Raw genomic sequence first — 22,461 nt, forward strand, 5'->3', positions numbered from 1 at the left:
TTTTTTAATATATCTGATCGGAGTAGAGGGCATGAGATTAACTTCTATCATTGTAAACGTTTTTTTTTTCGAATCACACTATAGACGCACACGCATACATGCACGCGAAACTCACTTTACCCATATGAGCATCATCTTAAAGGATTTTTTTTGTGTATCATATTACAGACGCAGACAATCATATATGCATGCACACTCACTCAAACCATATGAGCAACAGCAGCAACAACAAAGCCTTTAATCTCAAGCGAGTTGGGATAGGTTAAAGTTGAAACCCAACATGATCTATATGAGCACCTCTAGAAAATTCAGATCAAGTCGACAGATCTTGAGATTGATGAAGTCATTACAAACATCTCGCTATCGGTGGACATGTCCTCGTGCCTACACTGAAAGAACAACTTTGTTAAATCTACTCATATGAACATTTTGAAAGACTGAGACTAAGTCAACAGATCCCGAGATTGACAAAGTCATTGTAGACATCTCACTGCCGACGGACATGTCGCCACGCCTACCACTAAAGGAACAATACCTTTAAGGCTCCGTTCGCTGGTCTGAATCTTGGTTGAAACTGACTGAAAAATTCTGTTCCGGCTGAATTATTGTGAGAGAAAAACACTGTTCCGGCTGAAAAATAAGCTGAACAAGCCAAATATGGGGTAAGCCGAACGAGGCCTAAATCTCAGAATGAATCTAGAAAAATACGAGCACCCGGATCTGGCTCAATGACTTAAACCTAGATGTCCAGGTTCTACGTACGGCAAGAAATAATTGAACTAGCAGCTAAGATACGCCCAGTTCGCTTTCTTAAAGTTGTACATATACATATATCGTCATGTAATGTCCATATACTATATATGGGCATGTACGTTTCTTGCTTGGATGTTTTGACGTTTGTATAGCTACTAGCATGCATATAGCAGATCCCAAGTACACTATACATACGGATGTCGTGTTGCCGTGTTGAGTTCTTGCCGTGGAGGACCATGATACAGCACCAGCATCTTCGCTCTTCTATTGGCATTTTTCTTGGCAAAGGAATCACCAATTTTTCCGGATATATTATATAGATGTGCAGCATGGGCATTATCAAATTGTTGAGTGCCTTCAACTAGCTAGCTACACAGAAGTAAGCGATATATAACCAATCAGCTGGCACTGTACCGTTTAGTTCCACTTCATTTTACAAAAATTTTCAAGATTCTCCGTCACATCGAATCTTTAGACGCATGCATGAAGCATTAAATATAAATAAAAAATAAAACTAATTACACAGTTTAGACGAAATTCACGAGACGAATCTTTTAAGCCTAATTAGACTATGATTGGACACTAATTGTCAAATAACAACAAAAGTGCTACAGTACCATCTCGTCAAAAAAAAATGTAAACTAAACAAGGCCCTAATAAAAATAATCTCTCGTCTATGGTCAGATCATATATCATCTTCAATCGATGTGACCAAGAAAATGACACTTCCTAGAGGCATCATGTGATATGCCCCCCCTAAATGCTGGTATTCGTGCGGGTCAAATTTAGGTTTGAAAAAAAATTAGCAATATTTATATCTCTAAATAAGTTTATTATAAAAATAGATTTAACGATTTATCTAAAGATATTAATTATGTATTATAAATATTAATATTTTCTTGTATATCTGTCTTAAAAAATATTTTCTTGTATATATTTGGTTAAAGTTGAGTATGTTTAACTTCTCGAAAGTGAAAAAGACAATTAAAAAAGGACGGAGAGTATATTGGTTGTCTCAAAGAAACCTGTTCGGCTGGTACACAAAAGCACTATGTATCGGCTAGTTCCGGATGATTCAATAGTGTTCTGTAAGAGAGAATAAGCTAAAACAAGCTGAAACAAGCCAAGACAAGAACAGCCGAACAGGCCTACAAAAGAAGCTTTCGCTCTCTTAACAAATCCCGATGCGTTCAAAAACGAAAATCTCGATCACTCTGAGAGTTCCCATACTCCGTCAACCTCAGTGCACATACACGCCTCCATTGTAGTATATATTTTCTATGTACTACCTCTGTTCTAAATTATAATTTTTCTAATAATACATAACTTTTGTTGTAAGCACATAGATATACATTATGTCCGGATATATAAGTAAAAACTATATATCTAAAATAACTAAAATAACTTATAATTTGAAAGGTGGCCGGGAGTAGTATATATTTTCTCTTTGTTATAGGTGTATCACAATATATTTTATTAAAAAAAATTAGACGACATCACGGAATTGCAAGATTGTATTTAGGACTAAACGTACTAGACTAAAAATGAGATTTCCACCCATACCACGATTTGAAGGGTATTTTTTACCACCGAGCTAGTAAATGGCATGTCGTGGGGGCCTGGCCCCACATGTCATTGGCACGGATTGATTCACCTCGAGAGGTGGTACAAAAGATATCCCATCAAAATGCATCTTACATGGATAATGGACACTGGGACCTGGGAATGTGGCTGTGTGTGGTGTAGTACTACTAAACCTTAATTATTTGATTAGATGGCATATCATTACACTACTTGTGATTGCAATTAGTATAGTACTACCACACTGTCAGTGTCATATCATGCAATTAATTGTATCAATATGCACTCAATGTGTCGGCAGCTTCATCAACTCTAAGTGACCAATTGTGAAAGCATTTTACGGGAGTAACTGTTCAATGGATAGGAGTATTTTGTGCAACGGGCAGCAGAAAACAAATTATGTTCCATTTGTATATTATAGGAAAAAAACTGAAAAGGGCTAAAATAGGAAATATCTCCTTGTTGCCTAGTCTATGCTTGCAAGCATTCACCTTTTATGCAGGGGGGACAAAAATGCAACATGAGTAGGATTTATTGCAGGGTCCAATAAGGAGAAGCTATTTGATACTAGACACTGTTGAGATCACGAGATGATCTGTTGCGGTACACTAGGTAAAATTTGCTTCTATGTCAAGTTTGGCAAGGAGTATTATACACTCAAGTGGGTGAAAGTTTATAGTGGTTTTGCTCTGCATTTCCAACCTAGAATCCAGTAATCTGTGAACCTGTTCCCCAACTTGATCTTCTCAAAAGCAACACCACCTCATTAGATTAGCTAATTAATTACAGCAGCATTTGTTAATCATTCTATGTGTGAACAAAATTATCGAATCACCAACTCGAGCTACTAGCTAGTAGTACATGTCAATACCATTTTTTCCCTTTCTAAATTCTACATACTATGGTCTGATTTAGTTCCTAAAAAATTTCGCCCTAAACTATCGTGTCGAATCTTGCGAGTATTAAATATAGACGAAAAAAACTAATTGCACAGTTTGGTTGAAAATCGCGAGACGAATGTTTTAAGACTAATTAGTCCATGATTAGCCATAAGTGTTACAGTAACTAACATGCGCTAATGATGGATTAATTAGGCTTAATAAATTCGTCTCGTAGTTTCCAGACGAGCTATGTAATTAGTTTTTTTTATTAGTATCCAAAAATCTCTTCCGACATCCCAAAACATCCGATATGACACCTAAAAATTTTCATTTCGCGAACTAAACACAGCCTAAGGTGAGGCTGCTAGATCTTATCATCATCAGACTGGCATCAAGCCAAACAATAATAGTACAAATGTGCAACAGTTTCTTTAGAAGCAAAGAAGCAGATGTGTCTGTCTGTTAGCGAGTGAGCAAGACCATCCATTCAGATCTGAGCAACAGTAATCAAACCCATGGCCTAGCGCCCGTCGCAGGAATAAATTTGCATTTACAGGAGGAGCAACTCGATCATACCAACAGCATAAAAAACGAACTATTCCCTAGACTAACGACCAGCTGGCTACTTGTGAGAAGTCACAAGCCAGGCCAGCAGATACAGTCAAGTGAGCACTTAGAAAACAAGTTAAGCACAGTGCAGAGTCCAAAGCATGAGCACAAACAAGATGGATGGGCGTGGGCGTGGCCATGTGGGGGAGATGAGTACAGACATCACCGCCGGGTGAGCCGGAGTGCCCAAAAAGAGAAAGAAAGCAGCAGGAACGGGGTGAGGCGAGTAATGGGAGAGGAGGCGTAGAGAGAGAAGGAAAGAAAGAACAAACAGGGGGAGCCCATCTCTCGTGATCAACAGCACACAAGGTGAGAAAGCGAGAGAGGGAAGAGGGGGGAGCTGGCAGGCGCATTGATTCCATCCATCCTAGGTGCACGCCAGCCGGCGGCCTCCCGGATTCCGGCGGCGCTCTGGCCTCCGGCCGGGTGAATCCAATCCCATCTTGTAGGGAGTGCGGCAGCCGTCAGGGGCAGGAGAGTTCTTCCCCTCTTGGGCGCGTGGAGACCTGACGCTTCGTCTCCCCCAGGAGCTTGTGGTACGCGAATCTTTCTCGTTCCTGTGCAAAGTTTGGTTCATTTCGCTGTTTCTCTGCGCACCCTAGTCAGTTGGTGCCGGTACGGCCAGAAAGGGGGCTCCTTGCATTTCTGGAAGAATCTAGTGTGTAGATTTTCCGGATTTCTGTCCCCTGCGGTTCTGTTGTTGATGTTTCTTGGCAATTTGAGTAGGTAGTTTACATATTACAGCCACCCCTGATACAGATTTGGTTTGGTAACGTTGGGAGGAAAGTTGCCTGAATGCAGTTCGGGTTTGCATTTCTCGGTCTTCACAACCTGATGATATTAGCTGTGATATGTACTGCTAAGCTACATGGCTGAGGAATGCTTTCTCTGTTTGCATCATCTTGTTTTTTTAGATTGCACCAGGTGGTGTGGATTTACATGTCAATAGACGATGCCATCAGAAGTGCTCACACTGACCAAAAAAAAAAAGTGATGCTGATGGTTGGCATGTTGCCAGTTTGCCACACGCCCACACCTTCATTGATGTTAGGCTTTTGTTCGTGTTCAGATTATGGTTATCTTGGGGGAATAAAAGGATGTAGTGGAGTATTTCAAGTTGCCAGCATTAAATTCTTTGTTGGCATACACTGTGGGTTCACCCAGTTTTTTAATACAACAAAATGTGTAACCTACTTGTCTGATGCTCATCAAGTCTGCTTACAAGGAGTCACTTCATTTAAATATCAGAGGAGCTTTTGTCTCTTTTTGGTAAAACTCTTCTATCATGGTTCTGGAACAGAGTTTCATTCCGCTTTTACAAAAATCTTGGTCCGCTGGCGGTTATGGTTTCTGGCCAGTAACTGTTGGTAATAGTTATACTCATGGTGGTTTTTATTTGGCCAATTTCAATGGAGTCTTTCCTCCGTCAAAAATTTCAATGGAGTCATGGGCACTATCTGATTTATCCAATTTAAATGTAGAATTTGAATGTGGTCTGTTCATGATATGTTCTGGCAGTGAATGTTGTGAGCCTGGTCAACTCCTATCCAGAATAATTGTTAATCAATTCTAAATTGACCTTTCAATTTATATTTAGTTGCTTTGGATTTTTTTTCCTGGATATTGCTGGGGAAACATGTTATTCTTATTTACACCTAGTAGGATGTAGTACCATAATTTTCAATGTGCACATACCTTTATTGCCCTTTTTCTCTTGCATAAAGTTTTACCTGTTCTCCAATTTTCTCTTCAGCATTTTTTTTATGCATTTCTGTTAATATGTGCAGGTATTTGTCATGTCCACTTTATTCTAGCACCTCTGTCATCAACTCAGCATTGTTGCGCTGCATCACTGGCAGTAGTGATTCTGTTTCTACATTGGTACTACTCTCCTAGCTTTATGGTCGCATTGTGAGCAGATGCAACAATATGCTCACAAAGGGGCCATCTTCAGATGTTCTCAGAGCAAGCATTTCTAGTGCCCCAAGTACATCTAGCCATGGTTCTGCACAAGATGAATGTGATTCATTAGGGGATGTGTATGTATGGGGTGAGGTTGTCTGCAATACTTCAGTACGAACTGGTTCTGATACTGTAATTAGTTCAACTGGCAGGACTGACATCCTCCTCCCGAAGCCATTGGAGTCCAATTTAGTTCTTGATGTGTATCATGTAGATTGTGGGGTTAAGCATGCTGCATTGGTCATGAAAAATGGTGAGGTTTTTACATGGGGTGAAGATTCTGGAGGCCGCCTTGGCCATGGAACACGAGAAGATTGTGTTCGCCCTCGTCTGGTTGAGTCTTTGACAGTTTCCAATGTAGATTTTGTTGCCTGTGGGGAATTTCATACTTGTGCTGTTACAACAACGGGTGAGCTTTATACCTGGGGAGATGGAACTCACAATGTTGGGCTTCTCGGGCATGGCAATGATGTAGGACACTGGATACCTAAGAGAGTTTCTGGAGCATTGGAAGGTCTTCAAGTTGCTTATGTTTCATGTGGGACCTGGCATACAGCCTTGATAACATCCATGGGCCAATTGTTTACCTTTGGGGATGGTTCATTTGGTGTATTAGGCCACGGAGATCTGAAAAGTGTTTCTTACCCAAGGGAGGTAGAGTCACTATCAGGATTGAAAACAATTGCTGTGGCATGTGGTGTATGGCACACTGCAGCTATTGTGGAGGTTATTGTCACTCGGTCCAGTTCAAGTGTAAAGCTATCTGCTGGAAAGCTGTTCACATGGGGAGATGGTGACAAGCATCGACTTGGTCATGGTGACAAAGAAACTCGACTTAAGCCGACTTGCGTGGCTACACTTATTGATCATGATTTTTACAGGGTAGCATGTGGTCACAGTCTTACTGTTGCCTTGACAACTTCTGGACAAGTCTTGAGCATGGGTAATGCTGTTTATGGTCAGCTCGGAAATCCTCATTCAGATGGAAGGATACCTTGTTTAGTTGAAGACAAGATTGTGGGTGAACAAGTTATCCAAATTGCTTGTGGCTCCTACCATGTCGCAGTTTTGACAGGTAGGAGTGAAGTTTTTACATGGGGAAAGGGAGCTAATGGAAGATTGGGCCATGGAGACATAGAGGATCGGAAGGTGCCTAAACTGGTTGAAGCCTTGAAAGATAGAGCTGTTAGGTACATATCCTGTGGTGCAAACTTCACTGCTGCTATTTGTCAATATAAATGGGTTTCTGGAGCTGACCAATCACAGTGTTCCTCATGTCGACAGCCATTTGGGTTTACTCGAAAGAGGCGTAACTGCTATAATTGTGGACTTGTCCATTGCAATGCCTGCACCTCGCGGAAGGCTTTGAGAGCAGCACTGGCTCCTAGTCCTGGGAAACCTTACCGTGTTTGTGATTCGTGTTTCTTGAAATTGAATAATGCCTCGGATCCTAATGCAGCTAACCGGAGGAAAGACCCTGTTCCCTACCAACCTGTTGAAAGCAATGGCGATGCTAAAGTAGGAAAGGCTAGTTTGCCCAGTAATATGGATATGATTCGAAATTTGGATATCAAGGCAGCACGGCAAGGGAAGAAAACTGATGGGCTATCATTTCTCTGGAATCCTCAAGTTAGTTCGCTCCTGCAGCTGAGTGATATTGCTTTATCTGGTGGCTTGGGCATGAACAGATCAGCTCCGAGAGCAGTACGCATATCTGCAGCTCGGTCAGTTACTACTTCAAGAGCTGTTTCCCCTTTCTCTCGCAAGCCCAGTCCACCACGTTCTACTACACCAGTTCCAACAGCCCATGGTCTTTCTCTCTCAAAAAGTGCTACTGATAATATTGTTAAAGCAAATGAGCTCTTAAATCAGGAAGTTGAAAGACTGCGTGCACAGGTGTGTATTCCTCATTATTCAGCAGAACCTTTGTTTTTTTATGTTTATCATGTAGCAACAATTAGTACTTTTATCCATTATTAGGTTGATAACCTGAGAAATCGTTGCGAGCTTCAAGAACTTGAGCTTCAAAAATCAGCAAAAAAGGTACAAGAGGCCATGACACTGGTTGCCGAAGAATCTGCAAAATCCAAAGCTGCAAAAGAAGTTATAAAATCTTTAACCGCTCAGGTAAAATCTAATATTTTGCTAGTTTCTCATGGTTTGTGATGTTTTACTGACTCAACTAACAAAATACTCAACTTGTAAAGTTTTTCAATGTTTGAAAATCGCTTTCTAGAACAGTGTCTTGTTGTTAAATTCCTGTTTTCTTTTTCTGGGAAGAACAGTATCGGATCGGATGTGTGTTATTTCTGTATGCTGTCACAATCATCTTTGCTACAAAGAACCTGCTAAATGTTAACTGGAGTCACTTGTATATTTAAGATAACTAAATACATGAGTGGGTATGTTGTTTTAACAAATGTTAAATCCTTATTGTCGTGTGCCTTTTTCTGACTTGTGTAGCTGAAGGATATGGCTGAGAGATTACCACCAGATCACGGGCCCTATAATGTCAATGAGACAAAGCAATCACATATTCCGAATGGCATTGAGTCACATGTTGCTAGCTACTCTAGCATGAATGGAATTCACCAGACACGGAATGAGTTGCTCAATGCTTCAATTGCACATAGTCCAAGCTCTGGACAATCATCGCATTGCAATGGAATCTCAGGCCAACATAAATTACTGGGTAATGTGAGTGAACATAGTGATTGCAGCACTCACAGCCTAAGAATTACCAGTCCTCACGACTCGGAGCTTCCTAATCGAAGAGCATGCAGCAGCAGCGATGAGATGCTGACAGCAGGCAGTAGAGCGGATGATAATGTGAGCATGGATGCTATGTCCCTTCAAAGCGGTGAGGATGGCTACAAGCCTCGAGGCACGATATCATTACCAAGCAACCAAGTTCAGGCTGAATGGATCGAGCAGTATGAACCCGGCGTATACATAACACTCACAACCCTCCGTGATGGGACCCGGGATCTGAAGAGGGTTCGCTTCAGGTGATTTAGCTATAATTTATCTCTGTTTCCTGAACTAATCCCTTTTCCAGTTGCATTTTCCATATACAGATTACAAATCTTGACAATTGCATTATTTTAGTCGCTTTATTATTAATTAGCACTCTTCACATCACTTCACCTTTCCTGACACTATAGAGTATCTGAGCACTTCAAAACATGCAGCCAAACAAGAACTAAAGTGCGTTTGTCTTTAAATTCTTGAACACAAAATGTTCCAAACCACACATTCTTTTTAGAGAAATAAAGGCTGCATTATTATTCTCTGAGCAGGCGGTACGAGCACCTTTTCCATTACTTGTAGCAGCAAGTAATACTGTATAGCTATCCAGGACTGCTGTATTGAACATTGACAAGCCAGTATTTCTTTGCAAAGTCCCACTTATCTGAATTCTTGCCTTTCTTGAAATTTACTTTTCGCAGCCGAAGACGTTTTGGTGAGCATCAGGCGGAAAATTGGTGGAATGAGAACCGGGAAAAAGTGTATGAGCGATACAACGTGAAGAGCTCTGAGCGTGTGTCATCAGCAGCCTCAACCCGGTCTGCATACTGACTTGAGGTTGACCTGTGCCATCATGGAACTTGTAGAAAACTGCAAGACTCCAGCATCACTACTCACCAGAAGCAAATTATCAAACGAAACACATATCCAACAAGATCATATATACTGGGTGATGCAAAAAGGCCAGCAGCCATTATTATTTTCTTGGCACTACAATGCTGGATACAATACAAAGCTATCTATATATGTCATCATCCTGTTTTGGCGTAATGTACATAGACGAAGAAACAAGTAGTACACGAGGAGAAGCGAAACCCTGTTTTAGGTCAGCATTCATCAGTAGGCAAAGTAGTAGGTTAGGTTTTTTGACTGCCTATTTTTCCTGTTTGCTTTTCACGGATATGCTTATGTATGTTCCAGAAATAATTTATATATGGTAAAAGTTATCATGCAGTAATATACTCCTACTTGTTATGCTTTTGTGGGAATAAATAAAATTGCATGACCAAATGAAATATATGGTCAGCTTAAATTTAACCATTACAGTTTACTATAGATAACCATGATTTCTTTCTAGGCAATTACAAAGCACCGAGGCATCTTCCACAAATTAGTCTGAGAAAGTCAGAAGGCAAAGGAAGTGTTACAATTGATGGCAACAAGGACGCTCAGCTTCAAGGACAAACATATATAGCCAGTCCAATTGAGGTCACTCAACGAAAATGTTGTACATATAAACATCTCTGAGGTTACTAGGGGAGAGATGCTGTGTAGGCGGTCATGACCTGAATACCTGATCCACCGTGCAGGTGCACAGGAGATGAGAGAGCGAGCGAGCGAGCGAGGGAGATGAGCCCATCACCAGGACCAGGAGAGTACTGGCCTGGAACACTGTATATGCGCTCCAGGAAGTGGAGCAGGATATCATCACTCATCAAGGAGTGCGCTCATCCTATCTTCTTCTTCGAAAGCTTCGGCTAAACAAGCAAGTGTATATTTGATTCTATGAATGGACTATTTATTCGGTACTCTCCATCCCGTACCACCGTCGCAACCTCATCTCATGGGCGAACTAATTTGTGATCGCGACGTGACTCCCTCGTGGCCAGGGAAATTACCACACCATGACTACTCGCGAATCAGGATATACCTGGTCAGCAATGTTAGGAACTGCAACTCTGGTGTATTCCAACGACTAAAGGGCTAAGACAGAGAGATGTAGAAAGTGTAGTAACACCCTACGGTCCCTACTCTAGTGACTACAATATATACATCTAACATCCTCCTCAAACTCATGGTGAGTCAACAACACTGATCTCATATAGAAAGCATCTGACTCGAATGCGTTTAGTGAGTTCATATGCTTGACTCAGGTCGGTAACACCGGTCTGTGCTGGTTTTAGCAATCTTCAGCCAGGCAGGCCCCAAACCGACCTGGGTTGATTTTTTCTATGTTTTTGCAAACTTGGACAATTCAATCCAAATTAAATCCTTTTTTGTTTGCACGTGATTTTTCATTCCATCTTCAACTCTCTTCTGATCAAATTTTGACTGACAACAATAATTACCAAGCATTATTTGCATGCATAATTTATTGCTTGGCGCATGTGATAATCAAATAGATGGCCAAATGGGCTAGGCTTTATGGGCCGCACAAGGTAGGCTCCATTTTTTTTTTTTTTGATTAGGTACAATTTGGACGTACATAACTCATACACTCCACACTCACACCACACGTACACACATGCGTGTGCGTCCGTACATATGCAAAGAAGAGATTGGGAGGCTTCTCTAGCCTCCAGTGCGTGGAAAACGCGCAGTACCAGGGTCTAAACCCTGGTGGGTAGCGTCCCACTGGACAGTCCTACCACTAGACCACAGGCTATTTGCAAGGCACGCTCCATTTTAACACAACCCCAACACGACATGGCATGAAAGTTAATGGGCCCATGCTGGCCCATCCCGATGCATTGGGCCATGCTTGCTAAACTTTTGTCCCGTAATGCTGGCACAGTTAGTATAGGGCCCGTTAAAGGCCCATCAAATGACAAGCCTAGTATAAAATCAACCTCATCTAACTGCCTCAGTTAGTCAACGGCAGTGCTAGCGCCCGGACGTCCGGACGGACGCCCGTGTTGCACTCTGTTTCTCGTGCTCAGGACAGCACGCCCCCGCCCGAGCAGGAGCAGCGGGGCGGCCGACGGAGCAGGAGGAGGCGGGGGTGACCATCGACACGCTGAGCAGAGCGGTGCAGGTCTCTCGTCTCCTTGTCCTTTCCTTATCCAATCGGCGCAACAAAAGAGATAGACACGGATATACCGTAATAAAAAAATGAGCAAGCGCAAGAGCAGAGGTCTATTGGGCTGGTATTCAGGCCCACGAAGGGGCGCCCGAACGGACCTTGCAAGCCTAGTGCCACGAAGGGGCGCCCACAAGAGTAACAAGCATCAGGCTAGTCTTTTGGGTTGAGTAAGGCCCAAGGCCTTATATGTTGTAGCTCCGGTGGACCTGAGACCTGTGGGAGCGCAGGCTCGTGGTAACGAGCCGGGCCGGCTGCAAGCCAGCTCTAAGATTGTGAACTCGGTGGTCACCACCGGTTCCAACAGCCACAACAAGTGCCTCGTCCTCTGCCCAACCTGCAAGACCTTCTGCCGTAAGTACTACTCATACTGTGCTTCTTCTTCCTTCAGCTTCAGCCATGCATGCAACTCGATCCCTCTCTCTAGCTACACATTTCAACCAGTATAATAACCGATGCACACTACAGTGTGCGACTTCTACCCCGGCGTGTCGTGCGGCGACCCGCGGTTCACGGGCGCCGACGGCAACACCTTCTACTTCCACGGCAAGAAGGACCAGGACTTCTGCATCGTCACCGACGCCGGCCTGCACATCAACGCGCACTTCATCGGCAACCACAACCGGGCCACGAAGCGCGACTTCACGTGGATCCAGGCGCTGGGCATCCGCTTCGCGCACCACAGCCTCTACGTCGGCGCCACCAGGGCCGCCGCCACGTGGGACGCCGCCGCCGACCACCTGGCCCTCGCCTTCGACGAGGAAGCCGTCGCGCTACCCGCCTCCATCGGCGCCCGGTGGTCCCCGCCCGCCGCGCCGGCGCTGTCCGTCACCCGTACCGCACGCGTCAACACCGTCGTCGTCGAGCTGAGGGGCGTCTTCCGTGTCGTGGCCAACGTCGTGCCCATCACCGCCGAGGACTCGCGGGTCCACGGGTACGGCGTCGGGGACGACGACTGCCTCGCGCACGTCGACCTCGGGTTCAAGTTCTACGACCTCACCGACGACGTCCACGGCGTGCTGGGGTAGACCTACCGCACCGACTACGTCAACAGGCTCAACGTCACCGCCAAGATGCCCGTCATGGGAGGCGCCGACACCTTCCGCTCCTCGGGACTCTTCGACGCCGACTGCGCGGTCTCCAGGTTCGGACGCAACACCGCCGCCGCTTCCTCAGCCGCCGGCGCCGGCATCGCCATGGTCACCGACGCCAAGTACCTGTAGACGACACGATGACGCGCGCGCCTACTCATTCAGAGAACGAATTGAACATGCATATATTGCATTGCATGAGACCAAAACTATAATTCGTTGTTGTACGTACGGATGTATTTGTAAGTGTCCCGGCCTAATTGTTGTTGTATCGGTGGTTAACATTAATATTCAAACCAGCTTATATATTTAATAATATGATAACATGAAAAAAGGAGAAATAATTCAGGAGCATATCAAGTAAAGAATGTACGTATTCTCTAAGAATAAGCAGAATCATCGTTGGACCCAAACGTGGTTAATTTTTTTTTTCCCGAGCATACATCTTTTCTTACCATTGTGAATCAGGGCTACTAGAATCTCCATGTTAATTCTTAGAGGACGTGTTATTGATAGAAAAAAGAGGTCATAAACATTCTCATAAAAATTAGAAAGATTTAGCTTATTTGACCATATTTCGTACTTACCACATATCATGTAGGGTTATTCGGATTGGTGCTATTATAATTTTCTCGGATTGAAGAACTGTCGGTACTATTCACCTATCTAGAAGTATGCCATTATAATCTTCTTTGAAATATGCCACGCTATATGCTAGATGAGGCCTTAGGCCTGTTTGTAGGCGTACGTGACATATAGTGAATTCTGTATGGACAGTATTGCCCTCGTCTACAAGGGTCACTGTCATATATCGCCGCTTAGAGTTCGTCGAGGAGTGAGTGGAGGAGAGAGTGAGAGAGGAGGATGAACACTGACGGACTGGGTGCCTTTTCCCCTTTAAGACAAGGGCAATATCATCCATACAGAATTGAACCTATGCCGTGTACGCTTGCAAATAAACAGGCCTAAGGCCTTATCTAGTGTATAGCTTGCCATATTTCAGGAAAGGGGATTATAATGATGTATAATGGCACCAATCCAAATAACCTTGTAATATAACCTACATACCAGGCCAAAATCTAGGTTTCCATAGTGTAACACGTGAACTTAATTTGCTTGAACAACATGTGTTGTAAAGACTTGGTTGTGACTATGTTTGATATTCCGCATGTGTTTTATCTATGCGTAGGGGGGCACATGGGTGGTGTGTGTGGCAGAACCGTCCGAAATAACACGCTTATGGAGGTGCTCGTCTTCCACCAGACACTAAGCACCCCGAAAGCAAGCTACAGCGGGCGGTATCCGTCGGACACACCCCAAGGGAGAACCCGAAAGATCCATATTTTTTTTCCTAAGGATCCAATAATGAGAACGTGTTACAATACTTGTCCATTTCATACATCAGAGTTTTTTAAAAGTATATTATTACAATACCAAATATCAGAGTGCGGAATGATAAACAGCGGAATTTAAAATAAACATATAGCGATAAGAACGAGGATCCGTCTGAGCCCACCAGAAGAATCCTCCACACAAAGGTACTTCTCATGCATCACCTGCAACAGGGGTAAATAAACCCTGAGTACACAATGTACTCGCAAGACTTATCCGACTAGTGGGAATAATTTCCCGACTCCAAGAAATATGATAAGCTTTATGGTTTACTGGTTTCTTTTAGCAGAAAGCAATACTAATAGTGAGTCCTCATTTATGTATTATTATCAGTCGTATTAAGTTATCATCTAGCCGGTCTATATAAGCACATGTTCTACTTTCAAGCAAGAGTTGAGCAATCAGTTCTATTTCTTTTCCTTTTAACATTCAGTTCTTACTACGATGCTAAACCACAGACAAGCCATACTGGATTTCCCAGCGATTCGTGAATCAATGTGCCCAGCTGGATGCCCCAAAGACACACGCCCCGCTTGTACCTCAGGCATAAGCAGGACCAACCCATCACTCTTCTGTCCTGGGTGTCTAGGTCTCCATCCAAACTTAGACTCTAAGCCCCCACTCCTGAGTCCCGGACTTAGTGTGGTGCAAGGACCTCCACCATCTCTGCCTCCAATCAGTCGGTGCGGAAAGAGCCGGATCCACGACAAGAGAGCAACAAGCCTTTCCTGCGCCCATACCTAAGTATGTGCTTGGGACAATAGATCTGTGACTTGCCTAGAGCCATATACAACGACCGGTCCTTAATTGACACAGACAGGGAAAAAGTGTAATCGAGCTATGTCCTGTTGGCCGTAGGACACAACCCTTTACACCCACCAAAACCCAACCATATCCCTACCCGGTCAACATTTTCCTTTTCACCATTTTATCATGAGTGATCATATTTATCACCTATTTATGAGTAACGACAGGTTACTCACGCTACCGATATCCTAAGCATAGCAGCTACTCGACCTGTACCAGTAGGACTTATAGGTAGATATATTTATACATGTAGTTTCCATAAAATACATGTAACATAAATGCACATCATATATATATATTTAGTGACCATTAAAAATAGGGGTTATGCACCGGGGCATGCCTTGGGCAGGCGCGGTGTTAGCAAAGTCAGCAACTGATGGCTTCGGGACGTCCTCCTGCACGAGGATCTCCTCCTTGTACTCTTCGACAACTTCGTCGTACTCCTGCTCGCCCGCAGTCACGTACTCTACCAACTCATTATCTACATGAATGAAATGATGATGCAACGCTTAGTAATACGGCAACAACAACTTCTTAAAATAAGAATACATCAACTAAGCTACTAAGCTAACTCTAATGACTAATACTCAAAGTTACATATTATTCCCACTAAACAGGTATGAAACATTTCATGTATTATCTTAGCAACTAAAGGCATCCTTATTGTTAATATCAATTTACTATATATATGATAAAACAAGGTGCACTAGTTACCATATTTATCAACCTATTCTAAGGCCACAAAAATTACAGTGAGCACATAATAATACAATAAACCTATTGTAAAAGAATTTTCGGGCTAGCACTTCTACCAATGAATCACAAAAATTCATTCTCTAAATAACCGTAATAATAACAAGCAACCTAGAATTAATAAGTAACCCTAAAACATCGCAAAACCATACGAACTAATTACACTAACAGATAGATCATGAATTTAGGAATCTAATAAAATTTATTTCATAATAAATAAATAAATTCAAATGAGCTCTAGAGATGAAGAAAATGATATTATTGGAGGAGGCTAATCATGCTATTGGACTTGTTGACCAGCACGTGACTGTGAGTCTAGAAATAATAGAGAAGGAGAATAAAGGAATCCTTAAGGTTAGCTACCTCGATCGATTGCAGCTCAGAGAGGGAGATCGGCAGAGCGTAGCCTTCTCAGGCAAGAATAGAGGAACTCCATTTAGAGAGTTAGATGGTGAGCGGTGGAGTGGGACGGCTCGGCGGGCTTGGCGTGTCCTTTATAGGCAGGAGACACGAGGCTGGAGGTGGAGCTGGCATTTGGCTAGCTGGTCATGTGAATTGGATTTCACGTGATGGACTTGGAGTGGGTCTTTGGTCTTGAGGGAATTAATTCAATGGACTTTGAGTGGTCTTTGGACTTAACGAGCACATCAGGACTGGAGTGTGCTTTGGGCTAAACGTGCTTGGTGGTGGGGTGCTGGTTTATTCATGCAGGTCAAGGAATTAATGGGGGAGGAGACCACAGGTCAAAGAAATATTAGAGAATGAGAAGATCAATTGCAGACTAGCTACCTCAGCTGATTATTGCAGCTCGAGAGAAATTGATAGACGCAGCTTTCACGGGCAAGAACAGAGAAACTTGATTTGAGAGAAGCAAGTGAGCAGCGGAGCAGAATGGCTTGGCGGCTCGGTGTATCCTTTTAAAGGCAGGAGACGCGAAGGCGCAACAGCGACGAGTCGTAAGGTTAGTGGCTAACTAGCTTGCTTAAAGATAAAAAAAATGCTGCCTGTGCACGACGTGTTGCCGTGAATGAACAATGTTCCATAGTGAACAGTGGTTTCCATGGTGAATAGTATTTTCTACGGTGAACAGTATTTTCTACGTTGCTACAGCGCTGACGTGTGGAAAATGTGTCTGCCCTTCATTTGCAAAGCAACTAAGCAGCGAGCAAACGGAGTGCTCAACGGGCCGAGCTTGTGTGTGAGATTAATGCGTAGCGTGTGCGATGCTACTGACGGTCGGTCAGGTGCTACTAACTTGACTTGCTTGACACGACAAAGTAAAAGCACTGCGTCTTTGCCAAAGAATGTACTGAAGCGTGTTTCGTGGGCTTGCGAGTGCCGAGTGCGTGCATGGAAAATTAAGGATGAATGAAAGTGATTTGAGCTACGGAAGAATACTTGGTCAAGGAATAAATTAGAGCTCAATTTGAGAATTAGTGCAATAAAATTTAATTTCTCATTTACCACATGCAATAATACATAAACATGATGCTCATGATATGGTTTAGTGTTTTGATTAAGGCGTAACACCGAGGGTGTTACAAATCTACCCCCTAAAATAAAATCTCGACCCAAGATTTTATGTGCCTAGTGTGAGAAGAAGGTAGGAAATAGATTTCGACGCATCAACTAACTATTAGAACCAGAGAGGAGGTGGGGGTAATGCTTCAATAAGTAACTCTCTTGTTCCCACGTGGCCTCATCCTCTGAGTGGTTTTGCCATTGCACTTTGTAGAACTTTACCACACGGTTCCTCGTCACTCTTTCTTTCTTGTCCAGGATTTTGACATGATGCTCAACATAAGACAAATCAGGCTGGAGTGGAAGCCCTTCAATTTGTACGGCTTCTTCAGGAACCCGTAGACATTTCTTCAATTGTGAGACGTGAAACACATTATGTACTATAGATAAAATATCAGGCAGCTGGAGACGATAAGCAACTGGACCACACTGCTCTAGAACCTTGTACGGACCCACATACCGAGGGGCTAGCTTGCCATGGACACCAAACCGATGCACCCCTCTCATAGGAGATACTTTAAGATACACATAATCCCCAGCTACAAACTCCAAAGGCCTTCTTCGCTTGTCTGTATAAGCCTTTTGTTGGCTCTGAGCTGCCTTCAAGTGGTTTTGAATAATGCTTACTTTCTCTTGAGCCTCTTTTATGAATTCAGACCCAAAGTACCCATGGTCTCCCACTTCAACCTAGTTCAGTGGCGTTCTACACTTCTGCCCGTATAGAGCTTCAAATGGTGCCATGCGGATGCTCTCTTGGTAGCTGTTATTATATGAAAATTCAGCTAACTTCAAGCACTTATCCCACTTCTTAGGAAAAGAAATGGCACAAGCTTTCAACATATCCTCGAGCACCTGGTTCACCCTTTCAGTTTAACCATCAGTTTGTGGGTGATATGCTGAGCTTCTAAGAAGATGAGTACCCAGACAATGCTGTAGTCGCTCCCAAAAATGAGAGACAAAGATTGACCCTCTATCAGAGATGATAGTAAGGGGAACTCCATGTAGGGTCACAATCCGATTAAAATATATCTCAGCATACTTCTTGGCTGTATATCTAGTGTCCATCGGGATAAAATGAGCAGACTTGATGAGATGGTCCATAATGACCCAAATAGAATCAAAGCTTATGGGTGTGCGGGGTAAGCCCACAATGAAATCCATGAAAATATCCTTCCATTTTCAAACAGGGATAGGCAAGGGCTACAAATATCCCAGAGTACGCTTATGATCTGCCTTAACTCTTCCACAAGTGTCGCACTCCATGACGTGTCGGGTGATGTCCTACTTCATGTTGGACCACCAGTACAAGTGACGTAGATCGTGATACATTTTGTTGCCGCCCGGATGGATAGACAGCTTTGAATGATGGGCTTCATTCAAAATCTTCCTTTTAGCTCCTCATTGGATGGAACCACCAGTCTATCCTTGTATCTCACTACTCCATGCTCATCCACACTAAAGTGAGGGCCACGCTCTTCAGCCATCAACTTCCTGATGTGAGGAATCTCTTTGGGGTCCTCCTTTTGCTCAAGAATAATCTGCTCCAGCAATTCTAAGGTCAATGCAATGTGAGCCAATACCTCTGCATGGTTGAGAGACAAGGGTGTTTTTCCAACCTGATGTGACTTTCAGCTTAAAGCATTAGCTATAATATTGGCCTTTCTTGGGTGATAATGTACTTCCAAGTTATAATCCTTTATCAATTCTAACCATCTCCTCTACCTCATGTTCAGCTCAGACTGAGTAAAAATATACTTTAGACTCTTGTGATCTGTAAAGATATGCACTTTGTTGCCCAACAGATAGTGCCTCCAAATCTTCAGAGCGTGGACGACAGCGGCTAGCTCTAAGTCATGGGTGGGATAATTCACCTCATGCTTCTTCAATTGGCGTGAAGTATAAGCTATCACACGCTCATCTTGCATAAGCACACACCCCAACCCCATCTTTGAGGCATCACAGTATACATCAAAGGGCCTATCAATATTTGGTTGGGCCAACATAGGAGCAGTGGTCAGAAAAGTCTTTAGAGCTTGAAAAGCTTCTTCACAGGCTGAGCTCCAGTCAAACTTAGCTTCTTTTTGGAGCAGCTTGGTCATTGGCTGGGCTATCTTGGAGAAATCATGAATGAAATGACGATAGTATCCAGCCAGACCAAGGAACTGATGAATCTGATGCACAGACTTAGGAGACTTCCAATCCAATACATCTTGCACCTTGCTGGGATCTACAGAAATGTCTTCAGGTGTCAACACATGCCCCAAAAACTACACTCGATCTAACCAAAATTCACACTTACTGAATTTAGCATACAACTTGTGCTCCCTTAGTCGAGTTAGTACTATCCAAAGGTGTCAGGCATGCTCTTCATCATTCTTGGAATAGATCAGGATGTCATCAATGAAAACTACCATAAACTTATCTAGCTTCGGCATGAAAACTAAATTCATCAGGTACATGAAGAAGGCAGGAGCATTAGTGAGACCAAAAGACATAACTAGATATTCATACAGCACATACCTAGTAGAGAAAACGGTCTTTGGTATATCATGTGGCCTGATCTTGATCTGATGATAGCCTGATCGGAGATCCATCTTTGAGAACACCTTGGCGCCAGCTAGCTGATCGAACAAAGTATCTATGCGGGGCAAAGGATACTTGTTCTTAACTGTTACCGAATTAAGAGGGCGAAAATCCACACACATCCACAAAGTACCATCCTTCTTCATGAAAATAGCCGGGCAACCCCATGGTGAAGAACTAGGATGGATGAAACCTTTGTCCATCAACTCTTCCAGCTGCTTCATTTTAGCTAGTTCCCTTGGTGCCATGTGGTACGGACGTCTGGAGATAGGGGCAGTACCAGGCTCTAGCTCAATGGAGAATTCTACTTCTATATCTGGTGGCAACCTAGGAAGATCTTCAGGGAAAACATCTGGGAACTCACATACTACTAGAATGGAGATAAGATCAGGAGAGGCTTCAGCATGGGCAGCAACAGGTAAGACTAGATCTGAGGGTACAATAAGAGACATCCTATCCTCACAAGAAGGAAGTCGTAACTCCACACTCCTCCACTTCATATCTAATACTACCCCATACACCCGCAACCAGTTTATTCTAAGAATAGCATCAATGCCTTGCCCTGGCATTACCATGAACTATAGGTGGTAAGTGTGGGTGGCTAATACCAAGCTTACTGTATCTGTGCGGGTATTAATAAACATTTGTGAACCCATAGTACAGATCTTATAGGTATACGATATAGCCATAAGTGGTAAGTTATGCCACTCTACAAACCCCATGCTCATAAAGGAATGTGATGTACCAGAATCAAACAACACATAGGCTGGATGGGAGTCGATGGTGAACATACCAGCCATCACCGGCTCCTGCTGCAAAATCTACGTAACATCTATGCAATGCACCTGGCTAGATCTCCTAGGCACTTTCTTCTTGATTATGGTCCTCTTGACAAGCCTGGAGTTCGCTGACGGTTGAGCGGACTGAGCTGGCTGGTTCTAGGGACAAGCTCGGGCATAGTGGCCATCTTTGCCACACTTGAAGCAAGCACCAGGCTTGTTTCCAAACCCCTAACAAGGTGGGACCTGCTGTCCCTAAGACTGCTGGGGCTGCACCTGCTGTGGGGGTGCACGGTACTGTGTAGAGGAAGTTTGCGAAGTCTACTGGGGCTGCCAGAACAAAGGCCCACCTGATGATTGATAGGCCCCCTGCCAAACAACCTATATCTTCTATGTGCGAGGGTGGCTAGAGGATCCACCTGCCACCCGCTTTCTCTTCCACTCGGCCTAGGACTCTCGCTAAAAACCCTCCATGGTAATGGCGGCATTCATCAATGCCCCAAAGGTCTGATAGTTCATCGTGTATTGCTTCTCTTGAAGGATGGGAGCGAGACCACGAAAGAAGCGGTCCTTCTTCTTGTCATCAGAGTCCACATGAATGCCAGCATACTAAGCCAAATGATTGAACTTATTCACATAGTCCATCACTGTCATATTCCACTGGCTTAGCTCTAGGAACTCAGTCACCTTCTGGTTGATGACACCAGCAGGGATAAAGAACTCTTGGAATGCAGTGGTGAATCCTGCTAGGTTGCCGGATGATCAGGCTACTCCATGGCATGGAAGGTGTCCCACCATGTGCTTGCAGACCCCAAAAGCTGTTGCGCTGCAAAGCGCACCTTCTGCTCGTCGGCCACGTCGAGCAGTAGAAACTTCTGCTCTAGAATGTGAAGCCAGTGCTCCACATCCAGGGGCTCATCAGATGGGGTGAAAGTGGGTGGGTGAGTCTTGAGGAAGTCCTAGTAAGAGGATGGTCCCTTAGGACGGCGGGCACAACCCCTGTTCCCACCGTGGCCTCTACGGGCGAGACCCGCGACAACTTGTGCCATTATGTCCATGGCACGAGTTGACTCTCGACGAGCAGCCAAAAGCTCCACCATCATCTCAGCGTGGGTCATCAGAGACAGCGGTGGCGGAGGAGGAGTCAGAAGTGGAGCCCCATGGCTCTCCCCGTTGGGCTCATGGGCCCGGCCACTCTCGCCTTGGCCCTCGCCAAGACCGTGAGCCGCCCCAGCGCTAGTGCTCCCATGTTTGGACCTTAGATTCATCTGTAAGAGGTAGGAACCATCCGTTTAGAATAACCTTCCCGATCAAAAGCAGGGGATAGAGAAATGACAACACATTTAATTAAAGCATTCTTTTAATTAATCCTATCACTTTACTAATCCAATTATACATGTAGGGGGAATTTTTAGTTTAAGCAAAATGCTAATATCATGATGTATGCTTCGGCCTATACGTTCACTCAAGCCAGAATATAGCGGCATTCGTAAAATTTTTGGCACATCGCACACTCACTTTTCGTATACTAAGCGATTTTTTACGCAACATAAGTCAGTATACCTGCAGAAATTGATTAGATAAAACCAGTGCCGCTATCTTAGATAGACCATATTGCTAGGGCTGATACTTATTTACATAACTAAATCACATCCTTCTTTTCATAAAGCTTTTGTTGGTCAAATTTTTAGTTTTGAAAAAAATGATGAAACTCGTGACCATTATTGACTATGGTACCAACTGTGGTAGAACCGCCTGAAATAACACACTTATGGAGGTGCTCATCTTTCACCAGACACTAAGCACCCCGAAAGCAAGCTACAACGGGCGGTATCCATCGGGCACACCCCAAGGGAGAACCCGAAAGATCCACATTTTTTCCAAGGATCCAATAATGAGAACGAGTTATAATACTTGTCCAT

General features: G+C 43.7%; 1 protein-coding gene and 1 pseudogene across 1 annotated transcript; both read left to right on the forward strand.

Moving 5' to 3' along the window:
• Positions 1 to 3,792: 3,792 nt before the first annotated feature.
• LOC136481870 (PH, RCC1 and FYVE domains-containing protein 1-like) lies at positions 3,793 to 9,789 on the forward strand. Its single transcript, XM_066479153.1, has 5 exons — positions 3,793 to 4,360; positions 5,612 to 7,682; positions 7,767 to 7,913; positions 8,250 to 8,794; positions 9,236 to 9,789. The coding sequence occupies exons 2-5, from the start codon at positions 5,754 to 5,756 to the stop codon at positions 9,363 to 9,365; spliced, it is 2,751 nt and encodes a 916-aa protein (XP_066335250.1). The 5' UTR covers positions 3,793 to 4,360; positions 5,612 to 5,753; the 3' UTR covers positions 9,366 to 9,789.
• A 1,527-nt stretch (positions 9,790 to 11,316) lies between these two features.
• On the forward strand, positions 11,317 to 12,848 carry LOC136455875 (uncharacterized; annotated as a pseudogene).
• The last annotated feature ends 9,613 nt before the right edge of the window (positions 12,849 to 22,461 follow it).

The sequence above is a fragment of the Miscanthus floridulus genome, chromosome 1 (genome assembly GCF_019320115.1).
Source record: "Miscanthus floridulus cultivar M001 chromosome 1, ASM1932011v1, whole genome shotgun sequence".
NCBI classification, from domain to species: domain Eukaryota; kingdom Viridiplantae; phylum Streptophyta; class Magnoliopsida; order Poales; family Poaceae; genus Miscanthus; species Miscanthus floridulus.

Bases quoted from the DNA above. Each gene is read 5' to 3' on its own strand.
- LOC136481870 (XM_066479153.1), top strand. From the start codon at position 5,754: ATGCTCACAAAGGGGCCATCTTCAGATGTTCTCAGAGCAAGCATTTCT. The intron at 7,683-7,766 runs GTGTGTATTCCT...ATCCATTATTAG, and splicing joins TTGAAAGACTGCGTGCACAG to GTTGATAACCTGAGAAATCG. The intron at 7,914-8,249 runs GTAAAATCTAAT...TGACTTGTGTAG, and splicing joins TAAAATCTTTAACCGCTCAG to CTGAAGGATATGGCTGAGAG.